At 37.1% G+C, this 17230-nt stretch overlaps 1 protein-coding gene across 1 annotated transcript in view; it reads right to left on the reverse strand.

The window, feature by feature from the left end:
• Nucleotides 1–6435: 6435 nt before the first annotated feature.
• Nucleotides 6436–17230, reverse strand: part of LOC124622888 (carbonyl reductase [NADPH] 1-like) — a 60286-nt gene continuing 49491 nt past the window's right edge. Inside the window, exons 2-6 of the mRNA XM_047148681.1 lie at nucleotides 17085–17213; nucleotides 12486–12617; nucleotides 12006–12244; nucleotides 7272–7477; nucleotides 6436–7024 (exon numbers count right to left, since the gene is read on the reverse strand). Coding sequence (XP_047004637.1) covers nucleotides 6900–7024; nucleotides 7272–7477; nucleotides 12006–12244; nucleotides 12486–12617; nucleotides 17085–17213 — 831 coding nt within the window. The 3' untranslated portion in view covers nucleotides 6436–6899. The remainder of the gene's footprint in view (nucleotides 7025–7271; nucleotides 7478–12005; nucleotides 12245–12485; nucleotides 12618–17084; nucleotides 17214–17230) is intronic.

The raw sequence follows: 17230 nt of genomic DNA on the forward strand, positions 1-17230 counted from the left end.
GTGTATTTTGTAGTTTGTTTATCTTAATAAAGTGTAGCATTCAAGATAGAAGACATACCAGCCACAGTCAGAAGAATAATGGGACAGCCTTAGTAGAGAGTAGAGATCAGGGTGGGAATTGAATAAATGAAACCCCATGCATAAAAGTCCTCTGTATCCAATTGGCCAATAAACTGAGGTGATACTGTTAACCAAGAAGCTCAGTCTTGCCTACTTTACACTTACAAGTTGCTTTCACTGTGTCTATCTGTGAACAGGATGCCTGGGATACTTTCACTTGGTACTGTACTATGGTATAATATTCTGGGGATATGCATCAAATGTCAGGAAAGTATTTACTCTGCAAAAGTACGCATTTAAGAATACTGTGTAAAGTTGGTAACCAAACACTTTGCACCAGCCTCTTCAGGGACCTATAGATTCTTACTCTTGCATGCCAACACACATATTCTCTAATGGTATTTGTAGTGAATTTAATATGAGAAGTGAAATCCACAAACACAATATTAGAAGTAGAAATAACTTCCACATAACTGTAAGTTTCTGTCAGGGATTCAGAACAGTTTTATATTCTGTTGCAAAAGTCTGGAAAAGATTGCCAGTAAACATCACGTGGAAGATTGTAACCTTAAAGATATTTAAAAATAAAGTAAAAGACTATCTTATCAGCCACTGTTTCCATAATTAATAAGAATATTTGGATCTAGGGATGTAAGGTTTATTAACTGATTCAGTATATGGACAGCTGATAATGTTCTGTGAAATCAATAAAGTTACATAAATGCTATGAATGAAAATAGTACCTAAAAACAGAAACTGAATAGTATTAAAGAGAGCATAGTATAATCTAGAAATTCCATAATATCAGTGTGAGTAGATTAGCATTATTCAAAAATTGTTGTTAGCTGACGTTGTAGAAGTGGAAGCATTGATTTACTCCATATGCTGGAAACATGTCACATTATATCAATTTCAGTTACATGTATTAATGAAAAAATTAGATGTATGAAACAACTGGTCTCCATTCATGAACAAACAATGAACAAGGGGTAACTTCGATTCTAAGGTTTTATGACAGATATACTATGTGATCAAAAGTATCCGGACACTTCCAAAAACATATGTTTTTCATATTAGGTACATTGTGCTGCCACCTACTGTCAGGTACTCCATATCAGCGACATCAGTAGTCATTAGACATCATGAGAGAGTAGAATGGGGCGCTCCGTGCGGAACTCCTGGACTTCGAATGTGGTCAAGTGATTTGGTGTCTCTCGTCTCGTACGTTTGTATGTGAGATTTCCACACACGTAAACATCCCTATGTCCACTCTTTACAATGTGATAGAGAAGTGGAAACGTGAAGTGACACGTACAGCACAAATGCATACAGGCTGACCTCGTCTGTTGACTGACAGAGACCGCCAACAGTTGAAGAGGGCCGTAATGTGTAATAGGCAGGCATCTATCCAGACCATCACATAGGAATTCCAAACTGCATCAGGATCCTCTGCAAGTACTACGACATTTAGGCAGAAACTGCATCAGGATCCTCTGCAAGTACTATGACATTTAGGCAGGAGGTGAGAAAACTTGGATTTCATGTTTGAGCAGCTGCTCATAAGCCACACATCACGTCGGTAAATGCCAAACAATGCCTTGCTTGGTGTAAGGAGAGTAAACATTGGATGGATGAACAGTGGAAAAATGTTGTGTGGAGTGATGAATCAAGGTACACAATGTGGCAATCCGATGGCAGGGTGTGGGTTTGGAGAACGCCATTTGCCTGCGTGTCTAGTGCCAACAGTAAAATTCGGAGGCAATGGTGTTATGGTGTGGTTGTGTTTTTCATAGAGGGGGCTTGCACATCTTGTTGTTTTGCATGGCACTACAACAGTACAGGCCTACATTGATGCTTTAAGCAACTTGCTTCCCACTGATGAAGAGCAATTGGGGATGGCGATTGCATCTTTCAACACAATCGAGCACCTGTTCATAACACACATCCTGTGGCGGAGTGGTTACACAACAATAACATCCTAGTAATGGACTGGCCTGCACAGAGTCCTACCTGAACCCCATAGAACACCTTTGGGATGTTTTGGAATGCCGACTTCGTACCAGGTCTCACCAACCAACATCGATACCTCTACTCAGTGCAGCACTCCATGAAGAATGGGCTGCCATTCCCCAGGAAACCTTCCAGCACCTGACTGAAAGTATGCCTGTGAGAGTGGAAGCAGTCATCAAGGTTAAGGGTGGGCCAACACCATACTGAATTCCAGCATTACCGATGGAGGGCACCATGAACTTTTAAGTCATTTTCAGCCAGGTGTTCGGATGCTTTTGATCATATAGTGTACCTCAATGTAAATTTTGAAAGAAATATCTCTCACAGAATATGGAGAAAGGAGGAGCAGAAAATGTGTGTGCATTTTAAAATGAAAACTTTGGTGAAGAAATGTGAGCCTTCTAATGAACAATAGAAAAGAAAGGTTTGAATTTTGTAAGACAGTAACTCTCATCTGGTGACAGTGACAATGGATTGGCCCGATACAGAGGAAGTACTGAAAATATTTTGGAACAATATAAATAAAGAAGAATCCTATGATTTTTTCTGAGTAGTGACAGGAAGGAAGACGAATTAAGTGATTGGGAGATAAGTAATGTTGAATAGCAAGAACAGAATGTACTTAGTTACAAGTTTCTACGCTGTAGGAAATAAAATCATATTAAAAGTGACTTATTTATATCTTATGTAATTTTAAGGAGGAATATACATCAATTTCAAGGAGTATCTATCTTGTTAATAAGAACACCAATGGGATCAATAAGAACAGTTACAGAAAGAGTGAGCATGGAGAAGTCCAACTGTGATAGAAACCTGATTTAAAACTGAAAGAGAAAGGTAGGTGCTGAAAATTGGAGCACATTAACTTCAACACAATGTTAAGAAAGTTGATATAACAATGCATTCAGCAACAAAGGAACTGAAATGCTTAATATGCAACTGATGTGTTCTGACCAAGAAATATGGAACAGGTGAAATGGTGGAAAGAGTTCATAAACTAGCTGTGAATTTGTATTGTAATACTCAAGAGTTCTCATTTTTTAAGTGCAGAACAGATGACACATCTATCTCTTCCATTAAGCTGCCTCTAAATGACTTTTTGGGTCAGCCATATACCAGATTATTTCAGTTAGATGCATGTTACAGTAATGTCAATGAGAACATTTGTCAGTTTTGTGAAGTATGTTTAGAAATAACCAACAGGAGGAAATATGCAACAGGACAGTGACCTAAAACATCCTTATGCACGATGCAAGACAAATAGTGTGGCATGTATGGTGAAAGTGGGGTGGGAATGTGGTGCAGACAAGACATGGACAAAGCACAGTGGACTAGCACTACCAGGGTAGGAGAGACGGTCATGGTGTAAACAGTATCAAACTATCTCATCTTCATCTGACAAGGTTTGTGAGCCAGTAGATCATCTTATAAATATTTAGCAATGAAGAAGACATCCATCATAGTCACAGAAAGGTGAGAAATGTGGCACATTACATGTAATGAAATAACTGAACATTGGTTTCAATCTTGTTGAGAACTTCCACAGATTCTCTCAAAACTGTGTTGATAGTTTTGACCATTTAATATATAAAAGTAAAGGTAGCACTATGTTTGTGACCTGCCTTTTTGAACAACAAATTATTTTTTAGCTCTGTGCTTTGGGTTTGCAGATGCAGATAGTTCTGGATGAAGTTTGCAACAATGACATCATAATTTACAGCAATTAAATTAATTACTTGGTAAAACATTTGATGTTCCTTTCTGCACTGTGGCTTACAAGGTGCTCTCCTTTGCACAAATGTAATGAAACATTTTGTCAAGGAGACAATCTGCATTTGGTGCATTATCAAAATTCAGAGCTATTGAGATGCCATTATGTTTCAATACTTCCAAAGTTGTTGATGTCACTCAAGCTGTTTGTGTGTTAAACAATGTTAATCTAGAACTGTGACTGACCACCTGCTTAATATGATGTTGGCCCGCCTTTAGAATGCAGTACAGCAGTGATTCTTTGTAGCATGGATTTGGCTTGGTAGGCTTCCAGAAGTATGTATCACAAGATATCTATGCACAGGTCACGCAGTTCCTGTAAATTATGGGCCAGTGGTTTATGGGCGTGGAACTGGAGTTTGATAGCATCCCAAATGTGTTCCGTCAGGTGATTTTAGTAGCGAAGTTATCACCATGAGTTCAATATGATGCACTTCAAACCACTGTAGTCCAATTATGGCCTTGTGATGTGGGCAGTTATGTGCTAGAAGATGCCACTGCCATCAGGGAACACATGAAGCATGGTCTGCAATAATGTTCACATAGTCCACAGGTGTTACGGTGCTTCAATTATTACCACAGGATCCTTGGAAGCCCAAGTGATGTCCCCCATAGTAAAATACTTCCTAATTGGCTTGTGTTTGTATCTGAATGCACGTTTTGACCAACTTTTTACCTGGACGACAGCATATCCTGACATGACCTGGTGTAACAAGAAACATGATTCAGCTGACCAGGCATGGTCTAGTCTCAACGATCCCATGCCCACTTCAGTCTTAATTGATGATACTGTTTTGTCAACATGAGAAATGTAAGGATAATCTGCTACAGAGTCCCATGTTCAATGGTGTGCACTACGTGGTGTGATCTGAAGCTCTTGCACCAGCACTGACCCCTGCATTCTGACACACACACACACACACACACACACACACACACACACACACACACAGTCTCTGGCAGCCGAAGCCACACTAGAGATTTCACAACTTACTAGTGCTTTCACCATCCTTCAATCACTTTCCACAGATGCTCACTGCAGTAGCACGTGTGCAGCCAATCAACTTTGCCATTTCTGTGATGCTCATTACCAGGCACTGGCCCATCACAATCTGTCATTTGTCAAAGCGACTTACGTTTGTCAATTTCGCCAGTTGTGACCTTTATCATTGCTAGAATTGTTCCCCGTTCATCTCTGCTCCTTTTATATACTTTCCTCACTGAATGTTGTACCCCTCAGAGCCTCAATACAGCATTCAATCTTGTGGTGCACAGAAGTCATGATATTTTGTATTATCCATGTATTACAGAATATCTATTTTTCATGCTTCCTATAAAGCTCTACCATTCCATTTCAGAATAGTTATTGCATTAACTAATTTGCTACAATGTTGCAAAATGGTTGTTTAAGTACTTCATTTGAATCTAACACTAAAACGAAATGATTCTGATAAGAATTATTTTTATCATATAAATCTATTTTATGCATTCAGTTAAGTCTGGAACTTACCAACTCGCTCAAGTGCCACTATTGTTGTGTTCAGTTTAATTATTTGTATATGTCAGGTCATATAGTAATGCAGTTGGATGGAAGAGTCACCTATTCCAATGGTAATCATTTGGTGAGAGATGGATATTTTGGAGTATCCAGTTTCGGAAGTGGCTACTTGCCTTTCAAATAGTTAATTTGAACTTTATGTTGTACTGACATTACCCACACCCACAGATGTAGACTTGGAGAAAAGTCATATCGTTGTCAAGTTTGATTCGGCCTGTTTTTGTTCATGAAGATTTTACTTTCCCCAAAAATTTTTCAGCGTATGCTCACTGTTACTTACGTTATTATTCTTTCTATGTTCTTCTTCCTACTATTATTGCAATTAGAAACTGCAGGTCATTCGGGCAATGCACATAATGAATTTGGGTGGACAATAGGGGATGACCTTGATGAGGAAGAACATGAACCTTTGGGCAACAGTTCATAATTATTTGCAATATCAACAATTCAGTTTAATGACTGGCCTATCTCATTTAGTTCTCTAGTGATATTCTCCCATGAACTGCATTTTACATTATGTAAGTTACAGTCTGCACAACTTGATAATATACGTCAGAATTTCTTTCTATTATTTCACTGAACATAATAAACACTAACCCTCTCACATTACAGCAGTTCACATTAGTAAAAACAGTAATGAGCAACTTCAGTGTCTTCATTTCTTATTATAAGGGCAATTTGAAAAAGGGTCACTTTCTCCACACAACTGTGCCAAAAGTCTGTGCCATGCCACCAGACTGAAAGGATTTTATTAGAGAAAGTGCTATTCCTTCCTATACTTTATCAACTGTGCAATAAAAGTGTAGTGAAGTGCTGATTACAAATGTTCCTATATTACTGCCTAATGATGAGATATGAGAGATGGCACAGGGATGAAACTTACTCTTTTCTGAACTGGAAAAGGTTGTACATTATTGTAATAAAGTAACTATTCAAAAATTTATGGAGTTATAGATATAGTGGGTCCCTTGGTTTTACCATGAAATCACAACCTGAAAAGTAACTGATAAATGTACCATTGAATGAAACACAAGATGTTGGGGCACAAACATATATAGAGTACAACTTTATTTAATAACCACAAATACAACAGTTGCTGACCACTTGACACACATATGTCATAAACACATTCACAATTTTGCTTGTATCATTACAACGTTCAGAATTTTGCTTATATCATTATATTTCACTCATAATTGCAGTTTCTTTGTAGATATAAAGATCATAAAATATATTCCCAGATGAAGCTATCACTAAGCAAAATTTAATAAGCCAACTACCTAAATTTTGCAGTAATGGTGTGATATTTGTTTATTACTTTAGTGTCATCCATTAGAAAGAAACCTGGTGCAATGTGTGTGTCTTTTAAATATCTAGACACTGTATTTTTCAGATAACAGCTGTGTAAACTTTTTGTTAGACACTAACATTTTTTGTTCTCTGGACATTTAACTTTTCCAATTCTCTTTTAAGTTCAGCTGTAATTATCTGAGAGCTGAAACTAATAGGGAGCTGGCATTGGACCTTTGAACCAATTTACAACCTGCCTGTCACACCAGATGTATTCACCACGGGGCGATGATACACCTGGAGGCAAAAGTGCCAAATATACAGGAGCATCAGCACCTGTAAAATCAGTATTCTCAGCACATAACTAAAACACCAGAAAATAGCAACATATAAAAGTATCTAATAGAATTAATGTACAAAATCAAAAGTAGTGAAAATATTAAGTCAGTTTCAGCTTCATTACAATAATGGAAAGCTAGCCGCTTGCCTGTTGATAACGATGAGTGAAGTATAGACACATGCAACAGGTTATAAAATCGCACTACTCAATAAACAATGACAAGGATATTTAAATTAAACATACCTTGTTCAACAGTGAGGGGACCTTTATGGTTTGACATATCTGTTGATACATAACCTGGATGGACAGCGTTCACAATAATGTCAGGACGCTCATCTGCATCAAAAGCTTTTTGCTGCATGAAAGTGAGGGCAGTAACTCCAACTTTTGAAACACCGTAAGCTGAGTTTCGCCATCCGTGCTTTTCATGCTCACCTTTCTTTGCTGCCCTAAATAATGATGAAGAGTTACAAAACCAAATCGCATTTATCTCTTAGCATTTTGTTTTTCTATTGTTGAAAGACAAAATCACAGTTAAACTACAGTAAGTGTAGCAGTACTTAACATGACCCTTTGTGAAAACACAAATAAAAACATGAAGTAGTGGAGACAATTGGCTATTAAAAACTGTAACTTCAGTATATCAAAGGAATTTATGATTATTAAGAATTAAACTGAGCCTAATTAAACAATCTGTGAAAGCCTCATCCAAATGGAGAAAGTTGAAGTATCTCTGAGGGAAATTTCCTCAGCTATCAGAGGTGAAATTGATATATGGTGTTTTTGTTGGACCTGGTTGCTTTACGGCAGCTATGAGAGGGAAGCTTGGGTTTCATTCAAGATGTCTTTACTAAGTTATTAAGCAACAAAAAGGGTCCATGTTATATTTCTGTTGTTGTCAATATGCTAGAAACTTTACAGAAGTTAGACTTTGATGAGTCTTAGATCCAACATTTTATGAGTCTCCTTGATTTTTACCTTAAAATCTGGGATATAACAGTGACAAATAGGGTGAGCACTTTCATTAAGACTTCAAAGTGATGGAAAGACAGTATTACAGCTACTGAAACACCAATACTTTAGCTGCCTCTCCTAGGAATGTATACTCTCAGAATGTCAAGAGCAAACCTCACTGTGTTACACAATGTCTTTCTTGTAGTTATCTGTCATTGAAGCTGGTTGAGTATCAGAGCGAAACTTTCATAAATACTAAATGATCATGAGACAAAAAACACTGTTCTTATTTGGATCTTCCCTACTGCCCAGGCTGGAGAACAACACTCAATTGTTGGTAGCTTGAGGGTTTTCTAAGCTACCTTCTTCGTAGGTAGGCTACTCTTATTTCAACTGAATCTCAGTACGGCTTTTGAATTTCCAAAGATTCGTTTTGTGTGTTCATTCCACTTTTAATCATTCTGTATGCATTCTTCCAGATGTTTAATGGTTGTGACTCTTTCCAGTGACTGTTCAGCAATTATGGAAACAAACAATAACAAGTCTTTCCATTTATTGATGATTAAAAATAAGTTTTGATGGAAGATATAAGAAGCAACGACATATACATGAATAGGAGCTGATGGGCAGTGCTGGTCAAACATGGCCAGCAAAAAGGCAGTTAAGGGTGATGATAATGATGGTGGAGATGATGGCCAAGATGTCAATGGTAACAGAAACAACAACAATGATGGCAGTGGACTTCAGAGAGAGCCACAAGAGAACTCATGATCAAAGGTCTTTCCTGCTCAGTCTCTGACTAACCTTCTTTTCTGACAGATGAAGGAAACTGTGTGTACAGAACCATTGTTTCAGAGACACATTTTGTTCATGTCTATAAATTTTAGCACTTGGTAAGCATTAAATTCTACTCAGTCTGTGATTTAAGTTAATTTGTGGATTTCAGTAATGATTTCTAAGGCAATTTTTGCTGTAATGGATGTGTATCGATCAAGTTAAAACTCTTCACTCTATCTTAACTTCAGTATTACCATAACTGGACTAATAATTTCATTTTCTTTCTTTTGTGTGTCTCATCATGTTCATCCATTTACACAGGCTCTACAACACTTCTTCATTTTTAATTCTCTTTCTGTATTCGTTATTCTTTTTGTTTTTTTATTTTGCTTTCTTCTTACATTTTTTAACTTTACTGTCAATCCACCTATGTTTTTCTTCTTAAGATGTCACCCACCTCTGTACACAGTTCTTCCATTCGCATAATTTCTCCCACACAGGATTTTCTCATTCACACTTTTCTTTGCTTAATGTGTGCACCATTTACATTTCTAAGGATATTCATCTCCTATAATTACTTGTTATTCCTCATTGTCTCCTCCTAAATAAAGCAGAAAAGAACTAATTACTAGAGCAACCTTCTCTGCTCTCAGAAATAGGGCCTGAAAGACGTGAAAAAAGTGGCAGAATAATTACAGCTGAGTTGGAGTCAGTTATGAGGATGAAATTTGTGTTGGTAACAATGCAGATGTTAAAATATGTGTTACAATTAATAATGAATAAAAATAATGTATTTCTCAGAGCAATCTTCTTTTATGGGGCATTTACTTATTTTATGAATATTTCATCAGTTAAGAAAAATCATCTCTGGATCTTAAAAAGTTTCTACATTCAATAACACCAGCATCTTCAGTCAAAAACAAGATTTTTTACAAGACAGTTTAAGATACCTCTGACAAAATTATTTTGTTTTTCCATTAGGTCAATCTTATGAATGCACCCTTCTTTTTGATACATCTACATGTGTGCACATTATTACTCTCAGTATGAGTTTGTCCACATTACATATTCTTCAAAAATAAGAATATGTAATGTGCACTAACCCATACTGAGAGCAATAATGTAGATGTTTTTATAGAATAACATGCAGGCCTGTAAGTTTTATGAAACAATGAAAATTCCGGGTAGGAATATCAACAACGTAGGAAACGACAGATTGCTGCTTACCATAAATAAGACACATTAAGTTGCGGACAGGCACAATTAAACAACACTTACACAAAGCTTTTGGCCACAGTCTTCATCCCAAAAGAGAAACACACACCATTCAGACACACATACACACTCATCTCACACCCACAAGACTGCCAAAGTGTGCTTGCTTGTGTGTATGAATGGATTGTGTTTCTCTTCTACTGATGAAGGCTGTGGCCGAAAACAGTAAGTAGCAATCCATCATTTCCTACATTATTAGTTTCACAAGTTAATCTTGGAATGGTACATTACAACAATTACTCCTCACCAACCTTCCCCAACTATTTCCTCCTTTCTTCACTAAAGAAGGTCATTACTGACCTGTTCCCTTTCTGCAACCATTTCCTATTTTCTGTCCTGATGGGGCAACCTTTACTTCCAATAGTTACGAGTATTTATTTATTTTTACATGTCTATTGACTTTATTGGGATTTGCACCTTTTGAATATCATGTAATGATTTGAAATACTTCAGCTGTGATAAATTTGGGCCATAAATGGAGTATATCCATCCAAAAGGTAATTGAAAACTTTTTTATTTATAGTCAACAATTTTAAATAACACCATTATCACAATTATAAGTTTTAGCTAAATATGACCACCACAGATGTGTAGCAATGAAATAAACTAAGTTGAAATTATTTGGGAAGTATACTGTAATGTTATTCTGCATATATTTTGGTTTGACAACATAATCCTTCAAAGACAAAGAATCTCGTTAAACTCCTTTGTTTCCACTAGAGCTTTATACATGCGTAAAAAATTTGCTGTGTTGAAATAGTTACAAGCTGCAGAATCCATAATATAATTATGATTGCGAAGGGAGGAGTAAAACTAACTGCCCACTGTACAGATGTCCTGACTTGGCCTAAAACACACAGAAAGCTCCACAAATATTCAGGCATACCTTGACAAGATTTTAATGTAGTGCAAATAGTGTCAACTTGCTTTAAATGTTCAATAATGGAAACATTTACACTTCAGAAAATGCAAAAACATAAGATAATTATGACATAATGAGTCACAGCTGGAATTACTCAACTACTGGAAATGTCTGGATGCAACAATTTGTAGGGATGTAAAATGGGATAATCATGTAGGCTCTATCATATGTAAAGCAGGTGGTAGACTTCAGTTCATTGATAGGATACTGGAAAAATGCAATGAGTGTACAGTGAGGTTCTCTACAAAACGCTTGAGCAAACCATCCCAGAACATTGCTCAAACATGAAGGACCCACACCAAATAGGACTAACAGGGGATTTTTACACAAGGAATGGCAGCACATAATGGCTACAGGTTTGATTGATCCATAGCAGAGTGTCACTGAAGTGTAGAAAAGCTTACTAGGAGATTCTTCAAGACAGATGTCAACTGTCCCATTATAGCCTACTTATAAAGTTTCAAAAACCAATATGAAGTGAGAAATCTATAAACATAGCTCTCTTGTATGAACCATGAATAGAAGGCTCAGCTATTAAGGCACACACAAAGCCATCTGAGCAATCATTCTTCCTGTGCTTCATATGTAAAGCAAATGTGAAGAAACCTTAACAGATGGTAAAATGGGAAGTACTCTCTGCCATACATCTCTCGATTGTAAACAGAATTTTTCTCAAATAAGTTGCTTGACATAGTCAATTTTCTAACAGAAATGGTTTCTGCTTTTTAAATGCCCATAACTGTTTCTAAAATTCTGTACAATCTAAAATAAGATAACCAAACGAGAAATTTAAATACACAAATGGTTCCTCTCTTCTAGATCATTTTGTTCTACTCTCAAACAAGACTAACAATGATTCTCAATTCACTCAATGAGAAAAAGTGGAATATATGAATATGAAAAAAGTTACATTTCAGACATTAGAACAATTAATAGAGGTACAATCAATATAATCATCAAACATTTCAGCAGATTTCAAATTGTGATAACCTTGTTTCTTATTTTAATACATGTTGCACACAAATTAAATGCAAACAGTTATTACTTACTCAACAAATTGCCTCATTAAATCACAGAGTTCCTCTTCTGTCAAATCAGGATTTGAAAATTTCTTTCTGAGGCTGTCACCAGGAATTTTTGTCAGATGCCCTTCAGAGCTTGAGAGATTAACTACACGAGCATGAGGTCGAAGCAGAGGAAACAATGCTTTACATGTTGCCAAAACTCCAAAAAAGTTCACTCTTATGGTGTTTTCTGCTTGTTCTCCAAATGATACAGTTGATTCGACCTTTGAAACAAATAATTAAAAGAGAAATTTTGTAAAAATATTTCTGCAAGTTGGTTATGAAATCATGCTGAGTTTTTAAAGTTAAAGTTTTTTTAAAGCTAAAGTTTTCTCAGTCTAGCTAACCACATTGTCATACTGCACTCACTTTATAACATTTTGATAATAAGCTCTTGCACCACATTACACAACACTGTATTCCTTGTGATATCTTAATGCAGAAATTTCGCAATGGCATTCTTACCGGATAAGCAATTGCAGCATTGTTTACCAGAATGTCAAGTCCTTCATAATTTTCCTTTAAAAAGTCACTAAACCTGTCAATACTATTTTGATCATCAATATCAAGCTGATGGAACTTCACTTTCAAGCCATCCTATGGGGTAAAAAGAAAGTTATAAATATTTTTGTTTGATTTATAAAGCCCTACAAATAACAAAATATCAAATCATTACATCTAAAATGGATAAATGAAAGGACTAAACGTCTCATAAATGTTTTCTATCATTTGGTTCAATATGGTGGCCATTTAAGTATAAGGTACACTCACAGAAAGCAGTTATTTAGGTTGGAGTAGCACAGGTAGTTACATAGGATTATAAAGAAAAGAGTGCCTGTCCCACACTGTTCTACAAATACTGTTCCTTTGGACTAAGCAAGGTCGGCAGTGGTAAGACAATGGCTGGTATTTGTAATGGCTCAAATCTCCACCCAGATGTAAGTTTTCCATGTTTCCCTATGTCACTTAAGACGGGACAATTCCTTTGAAAATGATACAATTTATTTCTTTCCCTGATTTGAGCGTGTGCTCGATCTCTAAGGATTTCATGATTGACAGCCTGTTAACCATAATTTTCCATTTCTTTGTTCCTTCAGCAATAAGCACAGAAGGAATGACTAAACACAAATGTCATCCTGTACGAATGTATAGTTTCACAAGGACACACGCCTATAAAATTCTGTTGAGCCTCCATCTGCATCAGGGGGTTTAAAACCCATGAGCTTTCAGCCAAATGCTTCTTGGCCACTATCAGGTGGTAACTGTCATGTGGTTGCTGCTGCTGTTATTATATAACCGTGCTACTGCCTGTGATGTTCCTATTCCTGTGACATATAGACAATGTCTGGGTTGCAAGACTCCTGTGCTCACTTCAGATCTTCCGATGACCAGGTCCAAAGCTGTGGTTAACTGCAGACTACTGTTAACTATTGAGAGTGTTTTCAGAAATTTTTATCTCAACTGCTCCTTTCATAACACAATCCCAGAAACCATTTGTCCATTTAATAACAGATGTTTTGTCAAATGCAATTTGATGTCTGTTTTCCAGAGTGTTCAGCTACCATTGTTTTCTCAGGATACTGTAAGGTGGAAACACCTTTCTGTCCACATGCATAAGGTATTTTGTGCATTTCCGGCCTACTGAGGCCTACATCACCTTTCACCAGTCATATACACTCATTAGCCAAAACATTATGACCACCTGCTCAATAGCTTGTTTGACCATCTTTGGAGTGAAATACATCACTGATTCTGCACATCAGGGAGCCGACAGTTTGCTGGTAGGTTTTTGGAAGTATGTGGCATTAGATATTTATGCAGAGGTCATTTAATGTGCATAAAAAACAGGCCGCTGATTCGCGTTCAAGGTGATGGCACCCAACAGTGATCCAGGTGGGTTCCATAAGATTTATATCATGTGAATCTGGTTGCTGAGACATCAACCTGAGTTCACTATAATGCTCCTCAAACCACTGTAATGTGGTTCTTGTTCTGAGACACGAAGTGCTAAAGGATGACATTGCTATTGCGGAAGACATCAAGTATGAAGGGATGCGGGTGGTTCACAGTTTTCAATGTGTCTTCCATTATTACCACAGGTCCAATGCAAGTGCAGGAGAACATCTCCCATAGCATAATACTGCTCTCACCAGCCTGCATCTGTAGGGCACTGCACAATTCAAGCAGCTGTCTGCCTCAATGACAGCATTTGTGGAGACGACCATCGATCTAGTGTAGCAAAAATGTGATTCACCCAAAGAGCTGAAACATTTCCACTGATCGACAGTTGAATCCTGATGGTCCCGTGCCCACTGCAGTCATTACCAATGATGTTATTGGTTCAACATGTGAACATAGGGGAGGTCTGCTGTGGAGATCCATGTTCAACAATTTATGGTAAATGGTGCACTCTGAAACACTCATGCATGCTCCAGCATTGTGCTCTTTCTGCAGAGTTGCTGCAAATCACCTACTTTATAGACCAGACAAGCCTCTGAACCACACGTTGTGTGAAGAGTTGTAGACGTCCAACCATTTAGCACCTAGTGGTAGCTTCATTGTCCTTCTACCTCTTTCTGTACATGCTCATGGCAGTAGCACATGAACATTTGACCAGCTTCAGCATTTTTGAGACACTCTACATTAATAACCTGCCCTATGTCAAAGTTGCTTATCTCAATGGATTTCCCCATTTGCAGCCCTTATCTTTGCTACAGTGCTCTACCATCTGTGTCTGCTCCACTAACATAATTTTGTTAGCACATTATGTGCCTGCAACACCCCCAAGCAGCATCCAGCATCATGGTGGACAGTAGTCATATCGTTTTGGCTCATCAGTATAAGTCATTGAAGCTTTGCTGGATGCCTGTTATGGTTGAATCAGTTATATGCCCGTTTGGGAGCCAGTTCATCTTTGCTGTTACTGAGCCATAGAGTGGAAAAATAAAAGCTGCTGCTTCTCCTCCTCTGAGGCCTCCTGCTTACTAGTCTTCAATGAAATGGCTTGCAAAACTTGTTGGTTGCAGTAGCAGTTTTCTTTGATCAATTTATGTAAATGGCTCATTTCTTTCAGCTGGTTTTCATCATCTGAAACAGGACAGAATGTTTCTGTGTTGGGAGGTGGCAGCCAGCAGCTTGCAGATGACCACCCAATCAATAACAGCTGAGGAGAATTCGAGCGAAAGCTCATGGGTTTTTAACTTCTTGATTGGATGGAAGCTCGAGAGAATTTTATCAACAAGCGTCATCAGTTTTCCCCAACAATTTTAACTGTTTCCAAGCATAATATGGGAACTTTTTCTAAAGATGTATGTTTCATTTGGCCCAAAAGTTCCCTAATATTCATAATAATGCAGGAAATGAAGGGCAGTAGATGCATAATTGTTAATACTGTCTGTTCTTTTTTATAGTGTGGTGTCAAAAAGCTGTTTATCCAATGAGGAAAATGAATTTTAACTGGAAGAAACTACACAGCCTGACAAAAAAAACATGGTTGTATGTCATTGTAACTTTGTGCATACACACACTGTCGGTAGTGACGGGAACAACCAAATGAAACTATTGATTCACTCAGTTGTTGAAAAACAATTGATTCATTTGATTGTAGTCTTCCATATTAATTCACTCATTCATTCATTTGAGTGAAACCAGTTTGTAGGAGCAACCAAATGAAAACAGTCAACACCAGTCTGGCACATTCAGTTATGACTGGAAACATTCAATCAGTTTGCCATTTTTACATCATTATTGTTCACTGCGCTCTGTTACCACTTTTGTCACTGTTATTACCAATCCAGTACTTGATTTTTATTGAGTGCCAATAAGAAGAAGGTGTTTTCTTAATAGTGAACTATCTGTCTGGATCAGAATATTGAAGGGCTCAGTGGCACAGGAATGGAAGAAATCATATGACTGAAAAGAATGGATCCTTGAGATGAATTCAGTGTCCATTACAGTAACTACAACAATGATTCATATTATGAACATCCTGATACTGCATATATTAAAGAAATTCACAGAAATTTAATGAATGATGACAAATATTTCTTGAAAAAAAAAAAAAAAAAAAAAAAAAAAAAAAAAAAAAAAAAAAAAAAAAAAAGAGCAGCAGCTTCTGACAGGCGACAGTATATTCTTGAAAAGCAAGTCATTAAGTCACCAGTAAATTAAAAACAAGTAATTGTTCATTTATTTAAACAAATTTATAGTTTAAAATCAACCAAAAATCCTTATTTAAGTAAATATGGCCACAGCTGGATAGTGATCGAGGAAATCCTGACAATAAAACCGTATACCATGGACATCCTGCAGCCTCTCTGTTAACTTTCATGTGATGCTCACTATTGTGGTGCCATTTTTCAAAAGGACAATGGTCGCCACACATGGAAAGTGTCTCCATAAACTGTCTGTGTGACAATGAGGTACTACTGTGGCTAGAAAGATCCCCAGATCTGTGCCCAATACAATATGTGTGGGACCAGCTTGGACGTCAACTCCATCCCAGTGCCAGTATCCAAGATATCAACATCCAGTTGTCACTCAGCTTGCTCATTAGAGGATAAAGTTGCTTCACAACACCCTTCCCAAGTGATCCAGTGCATGCACCCAGGGAAAGAGGGTGCAAAATCAGTCTGATAAATGGGTTTCACGAAGTTCTTTGTAAATTTGACTTAATTTTGTAATCACTGAAATAACATCACACATTCTCTCAACCCATAAAGTTTCATTGTGCTCCCTCCTCCCCTTCTGGGTGCTTCACTTTTCCCCTTCCCAGAGAGTGTATTTAGAATAAATTCAGTTCACATCTGAATGTCCCTCATATTATGTTTTTATCACTGAACTTCATTTACTTCTCATTCCTTACACTAACTGAAAGATAAAATAGACGTAAATGTTAAATTCTAGATGACAAAATATAAAGTACTTTTTCTAATTTATATCCTCATTCATATTGAATACAGAATTCACTAACTTTCATATTTATTCTACATATCCAAAACAGAGAATTATAATACATACTTGTCTCCAACGAACAAAAATCATTGCCAACACTTGGTCACAAACCTTTTTTAACTCATCTACAGCTGCTTCACCACGTTTAACATCTCTGGCAGTCAGATACACAGTCCCATCAAATTTTTCACACAGTGATCGGACAATGGCCAGACCAATCCCTTTGTTTCCTCCAGTGACCTACCACGAGTAAAAAG

The sequence above is a fragment of the Schistocerca americana genome, chromosome 1 (genome assembly GCF_021461395.2).
Source record: "Schistocerca americana isolate TAMUIC-IGC-003095 chromosome 1, iqSchAmer2.1, whole genome shotgun sequence".
Taxonomy (NCBI): Eukaryota; Metazoa; Arthropoda; class Insecta; order Orthoptera; family Acrididae; genus Schistocerca; species Schistocerca americana.